General features: G+C 40.3%; 1 protein-coding gene across 1 annotated transcript in view; it reads left to right on the top strand.

Moving 5' to 3' along the window:
* The window catches only part of CPB2 (carboxypeptidase B2 (plasma)), an 18916-nt gene extending 12064 nt beyond the window's left edge, over window positions 1-6852 (top strand). The window contains exons 8-11 of the mRNA XM_010000865.1: window positions 19-109; window positions 4450-4652; window positions 6456-6540; window positions 6668-6852. Of these exons, the coding sequence (XP_009999167.1) occupies window positions 19-109; window positions 4450-4652; window positions 6456-6540; window positions 6668-6852 (564 nt within the window). The remainder of the gene's footprint in view (window positions 1-18; window positions 110-4449; window positions 4653-6455; window positions 6541-6667) is intronic.
* Window positions 6853-7064: the final 212 nt, after the last annotated feature.

Consider the following 7064-nt stretch of genomic DNA (forward strand, 5'->3'; position numbering starts at 1 on the left):
GTGTCTCTCTTTTCATAGAACCGGCTGTGGAGAAAGAGCCGCTCATCGCACGGTAACAGCAAGTGCATCGGTACCGACATGAACAGGAATTTTGATGCTCACTGGTGTGGTATGACACAGTTTCCTATCATATCCCTGCCTTACTTTTAGCCTTTAAAAATATTTCTTTTGAAAGCATTTTCCTTTCTCATTTCACAACGTTGGTATAAAGACAAATGTAGCTGAGTATCTGATAAGAACCAGTGAACACTTACTCAGTGTTCTTACTTCTCCAGCCTAAATACAGAGTCACAGAGATACGTGAGATACTTTTTGTTGGGACCCAGGATTTTTCCTCCCAAGGAAGTCCTCCACACCAGGGACTAACCTCTTCCCAACACAATGGCAAGAGAGAGAGGGACCGGGATGCTGGATCCTGGCAGTTGCATCAGACCATGACACACAAGATGCGGGCTGTGTGGGGAAGGAGGAAAGAGGTCACAGGTGGCCCTTGCCATGTCACCCAGTGCCTGTTGCACCACCCAGTTGAGTAGATGCTCCACTGTGTTGTATGAACTGGTCAGTTATCCTTCAGTAATGCCTAGCTGACCAAGATTTCTTGGCTCTCAGTGTTTGCTGTCAAGGCTATATCACATTTTCTTACTGCCAGGCACTTCAGTGCTTGACAACTTTTTAATAGTCTGCAGAATAACTATTTTTAAATGTTACCTTACAGCTCAGATCTGGCTTCACTCAGTGCTGACACTAGAGCCTGGTGTGACTTTGAGTGATTTTAGCCCATTGCTAAAACTGGCAATAAAGATGTCTGTTTATCATCCATGGCTATTATACAGAAAAAAATGAAGAAGGGGACCAACTGCATAGATTTAAATGTGATATTCAGTATGTCATGAAAACACACCAAAAAATGTCATAAAAACACAACTTGGAGAAGTCTGAAGAAATAACAGCAAAAGGCCTATGTGATACAGATATTAGTTTCAGGGGAGGGTTATATAATGTAACACATTTAACTTGCCAAGCACATTTCACAGTGAACAACTTCTGAGGTGGAGAAATTATTCTACTTGACAAAGAGCAGAAAAATACAGGTAGACTAGGGAGTGCTTCTTCTCTAAAGAAGTCTTTGGACAAAATATGTATCGTTCCTACAGAGAAAAAGCAGAACATCTAACTTTAGTAACTAGGGAAACACTCATAGCACTTTCAGCCATGCTATGCTCCGCTCGTACACATGGTTGAAAACATAGAAGAGAGGAGCTTCAGTACTTTGCAGGCTTCTTGGAGAAAAAAAACCTGTTTGTACAGATTAATCTAAGCACCAAAGTCAGGTGTTTCCAATAACTTAAGCAGATGACTGTAAGAGTCTCCCTAGGTTTCTACATCAGGAGCTCACCAGGATATTCAGGAGACCCAAGAGACTTTCGTCACTTTATAATAATGTTGTAATTATTATTAGTTGTGTCAACTGAATATAATAACACAATTGTGTCCATGGGAAACAAACATAAATTCATGGGAACCTGCAATTTAATCTTTATTCACATACTTTTAAAAAGAGAACAGTTCTTGTCAGAGGGGCAAAATGCTCAGACTTCCACTGGCTTCAGATTTATTTGTGAACACATTTTGCATCACCACAAAGTTCCAGGGCTTATATCTATGCATTTAATCAGAGCTGTACTGCCACATTCATTTGTTCTCCAGCTGCTCAGATAACAACTTTATGAACAGGTACAAAGTCCTCATGGTTTTTATGAAGAGCAAAATATACTAAATGCACTTATACATTACACTTCTACACTAATAAAAGCAAAACTACTCTACTAAAACCAATACACTTACTCTGTGGAAGTAAATTTGACTGGAAGCCAGATTTCTCAGCATGACCTAGGATTTAGGAAAGCAGACAGAACATTAATCCAAGATTACTGGCCAACAGATTCTTCATTGGCTTTTTCTATAGACAGTACTTGACTTCTGCACAAAACAGAACAGTGGGAAAAATAAGTCTCATTTGGCCACTTTTGCATGATTTTGCACAGATGCCAGGAATTGCTTGTACTTTCATGTACATGAATTTTCATGGACTGTGAAATCCCCCTTTACTCTGCAACATTAAGGGTTATATGCATATCCCAGAACTCAAAATGTACCACCCCTCTCTGTGTCCCAGTACCCTTGTTTCTGACAGAATCACAGAACCGTCATGGCCGGAAAGGATCTCTGAGATCACAGAGTCAAACCATCAATGCAAAAAAACCCAAACAAACACAACCACCCACCCACACTCCACCAAAAAAACACCTACAACCCCCCCCTACAATCCATCATGTCCACTAGAGCATGCCCTGAATGCCACATCTACAAGTTTCTTGAATACCTCCAACAATGGTGAATCCAACACTTCTCTGGGTAACATGTTCCAGTGCCTGACCACTCTTCAGTAAAGAAATTCTTCCTAATGTCCAATCTAAACCTCGCCTGCTGCAATTTCAGGCCATTTCCTCTGGTTCTGTCATTATTCACTTGGGAGAAGAGGCCAACACCCACCTCCCTACAACCTCCTTTCAGGTTGCTGTAGAGGGCAATGAGGTCTCCCTTCAGCCTCCTCTTCTCCAAACTAAACATACCAAGTTTCCTCAGCTACCTCTAGTATGACTTGTTCTCTAGACCCTTCACCAACTGGGTAGCTCTCCTCTGGACATGCTCCAGCACCTCAATGTGCTTCCTGTAGTGAGGGGCCCAGACCTGAACGCAGTACTTGGAAGTGCAGCCTCACCAGTGCTGAATACAGGGGCAGGATCACTTCCCTGGTCCTGCTGGCCATGCTATTCCTGATACAAGCCAGGATGCTGTTGGCCTTCTTGGCCACTTGGGCACACTGCTGGCTCGTGTTCATCCAGCTGTCATCCAGCACCCACAGGTCCTCTTCTGCTGGGCAGCCCTCCAGACACTTTTCCCCAAGCCTGTAGCATTGCCTGGGGTTTTTGTGACTGAAATGCAGGACCCAGCACTTGGTCTTATTGAACCTCATGCAATTGGCCTTGACTCATCAATCCAGCCTGTCCAGGTCCCTCTGAAGAGCCTTTCTACCCTCAAGCAGATCAACACTCCCACTTAATTTTGTGTCATCTGCAAACTTTCTGAGGGTGAATCCCCTCATCCAGATCATTAATAAAGATGTTGATCAAGATTGGCCCCAAAACTGAGTCCTGAGGGACACCACTCGTGATCAGCTGCCAACTAAATTTGACCTCATTTACCACAACTCTCTGGTCTCAGCAACCCAGTCAGTTTTTTACCCAGATCTTCCAGGCCCTTTGTCTCTGTTGGCACCTCTGCCTCATAGCCTTCCCTCTTCAATATGTATTTCTGCTTCCTCTGCTGTGTCATTCAAGGGTGTGGATCACCTGATGATTTATTTTCAGTCCTTGATGTGGAACAGTTGAAAAAATGAAAATACACATTTATATACACATGGACAGCCAGAGATCATTGAATTGCCTAGTCCTTCTATCTATCACAGGTAAATCTCTCCTGAATACACCCACAAAAAGCCTTGCAACTTTTACTTAACTAGAGCACATATGTATATATCAAAATGAATTGATTTTATGGTCCAGATATTTCCCTACTTTGTGGCATACTATAGATCTTCCCTAGATATCACTGGCATCAGAAGACATTTCCTCCCTCCTGTACCATATGACAACAGCTTGCCTTGCTTCTACAGGGCTGCTACCCTGCAGATGTGCTGACATTATTATTTCTAGAAGATGGACATCTGTTAAAGTGTCCCAGTGCCTGGGAATGAAGATGGCTATGTGGGTTTTGAAGTACTCAGTGAGCTTTACTCCTGCATAAGGTTTAAGGATAATGTCCATTTACAACACATTTACAGAATGTATTAAAACATGAAGAGCTAACATTTAATACTAAGGATCCTGGCTGCTTAAACAAAATTATTTGGCCTTATTCTGAAGATAACAAAAATGGTGAAACATATTTGTGTCCTTGGTAGCTTGTTCCAGTGCTTAGTCTTCCTCATTCTTAATAACCTGGTACACTATTTTCAATTTGATCTGCATTTCTCCAGTTTCCAATTGGCAGTTGGTTTTCCCCTGAGATAACCAATTAGAATAGTTTGTTGGTTTTTTTTCCTGTAGCACTTCTAGACTTTAAGAGGGGATCTCACAGTCTTGTTCTTCATGAATTTAAATGGAGTATTTTCATCTTCTCTAAGACTTTTGAATTATTTCTTTTCTTCTCATCTTCTCAGTTTTCTTTCGAAGAGTATAGTGAGAAATCCTAATAGGCTCACACTGATCTCTTCTCATGCTGGAGTCCATGGTTTCTTGTGTATCAGCATCACACTCTGCTCTTTCAGACAAACAGAAACTCAGAAGGGAAGAAGCTAAGCAGTAACCCTGTGCACTCTTGTTACAGGGCAAGGAGCATCTCCCAATGAATGTCACGAGATATACTGTGGACCCTACCCAGAGTCTGAACCTGAAGTGAAAGCAGTGGCTCGCTTTATCAGAGATCACAAAGACAGCATTAAAGCATACATAACCATGCACTCCTACTCCCAGCTGGTATTGTTTCCATATTCTTACACTAGGGACAAAAGCAAAGACCACGATGAACTGGTAAGTCTTCCCATCTCTTTAAGCTCCATACATTTCAGAACTTCCTACCCTGCTTGGTTAGGCTTGTAATGAGGGAGTCACAGAGCGTTGAAGATGAAGAATTAGGTAACGAGATTTCTCCTGATGTTCTTGAGAACTCAAAGAAGTCTTGGCTGGTCTAGAATAGCAAGCATCTTCTGAACATTATGGAAAATTAAAAGAGTTATTCCAGATTGATCCATCATCAACGTCTCATACTTTGAAGCTGCTGCTAGAAGAGCTGGGTCTTGGTATTTTGGACACCTCGCAAAGATACTTGTGCAAATTCTTTATTATGTGGTATGGTTTTCACAACCTCTGAAATTACCTGGGCTTGTAACTGAAAAATACTCCCCACATACCTAAGGAAAGGAGTATTCTGGCGGACACTTGCTATTTTTATTAAAGTGTTTTGCTATTTTTGATTTGTTATTTAAAATGGTCCTAGTGGCAGGATGGAAAACATATCCTGCTTATGCAGAGTTTTACATTCTTGATCCACCAAATTACACAGTAAAAACTTTCCCAGAAGACAGAGAGTTTGAAATAGAAAAAGATTGCATTTATGTGGATCTGTAAAGAATATCCAGGCTAAAATGGGATTTGCTAATACCCAGTAATAAAGCCATAAGAGTAGGTGAACAGCTTAGCAGTATTTTTCTTATGTAAAGACATCAAATCCCCTAGAGCAAGGAATTCCCGCTCCTGCATTTCCTAGCCCACTTTTGCTGTTTCCTATGCTCCAAGTGATGAGACAAGAAATTATTTTACTTGCAGTAGAGGCTCCTGCCTAGCAGTATGAAAGGAGCAGAAATCTTGTAAAGGACCCAAAAAGCAGGTTTGCAGGCTTTGGGATTGGCCATATGGGAACACAACACACGTCTGAGGTGAACACGTAATTTAATATCTCACAAGGCATAAGGACAAGAGAGTTTTAAAAGACAAGGGATTGGCATTTGCACACACTGCTGTAATTTTTACTGCTTTTCAACCTCATGCATCTCCCATGTCACTTAATGTATTTTATTTTAAAAAATTGTATTAAAAAAAACAAATTAGAAAGTAAGTGTTGTACAGTTAAGAGGGCTGCATAATGTACACAATTAAAGCATTAGAAGCATCCTACTTCATTAGACAAAACCCAGACAGTCCAATACAGAATTTCCATTGGTTAGTAGTGCCAGCATGTTCAGAAGAAGAAAAGAAAAAGAAATCCAGTAATGCAAATATAGAACCAACTACCCCCAAACAACATCATGTTCTTACACTGTCTTAGTTACTGTTTGATTTCCTGAGACAAACTATTTTATATACTGCACTAAAAAAAAATGCATTTGTGAGTGAACAACACTAGTACATTTGTGAATCCTTCCCTATTAAGCAGAAAGAGATGTATTAATTCTGAGCATTTAAGTCTTCTTCACGGCTTGCAAGTAGAATTCCCTCAATGCAAATCTGCTGCTGCTGTTTTTGTCAATCCTACATACATCAACAGGGACTTAAACACTGTGGTGGAAAAGGAAAAATACAGGACAAGAGGGAACCAGTGGTTTGATGACAGCTTGTTGTCTGAAGTGGGTGGCGAGGTCCTGCCTGTACATTTTATGTAGCTATAGCAGAAATGCGATCTGTATCATGAGCATATGCTGAAAATTTTAACCACCTTCTGTGGGTTTTCCATGTGTATTTAAGTAATACAAGATCCATAGGGTAAATAAATCCTGACAGAATACATATACACTTATCACAACACTATGAAGTTAATAATGTTTTATTTAATTTTAGGAAAGTCTGGCAAAGAAAGCAGCTAAAGCTATTAAAAGGACAACAAATAAGATTTACAGACCTGGTGCTGGTGCACAAACAATTTGTAAGTATGACTTTTAACACAACAGGCATGATAGCACCCTCTTGCTAGCATCAGAAGCCAGCTTTTGAACAGGAAAACAAAGCTCTGGTTTCAGGTAACTCTTAACTATTTTCCTTTCCACACTCAGATTTAGCTCCTGGAGGGTCAGACGACTGGGCTTATGATCTTGGCATTAAATACTCTTTTACCATCGAGCTTCGGGACACAGGAACATACGGATTTTTGCTTCCTCCTAGAGAAATTAAACCAACTTGCTTAGAAGCACTTTCTGCTGTCAAAGAGATAGCTCAACATGTTCTTCAAAATTTGTGATGTTGAATATAATTTATTTCAGCATGACTACATTTAGTTGACTCAAATAATAATGATAAAAGCTTGCTGCTTTATTAAAATTATTTATACATAGGCAAAAATTAAAATAAATAGAAGGATGACTGCACACTCTATACTTCATTTTAGAATCCATCAAGAATTTTCTCAATTGCATTTATATACCTATACAACAGTAGTTCAGTGTAGCTTCC

The sequence above is a fragment of the Chaetura pelagica genome, unplaced genomic scaffold (genome assembly GCF_000747805.2).
Source record: "Chaetura pelagica isolate M959 unplaced genomic scaffold, ChaPel_1.0 scaffold115, whole genome shotgun sequence".
Taxonomy (NCBI): domain Eukaryota; kingdom Metazoa; phylum Chordata; class Aves; order Apodiformes; family Apodidae; genus Chaetura; species Chaetura pelagica.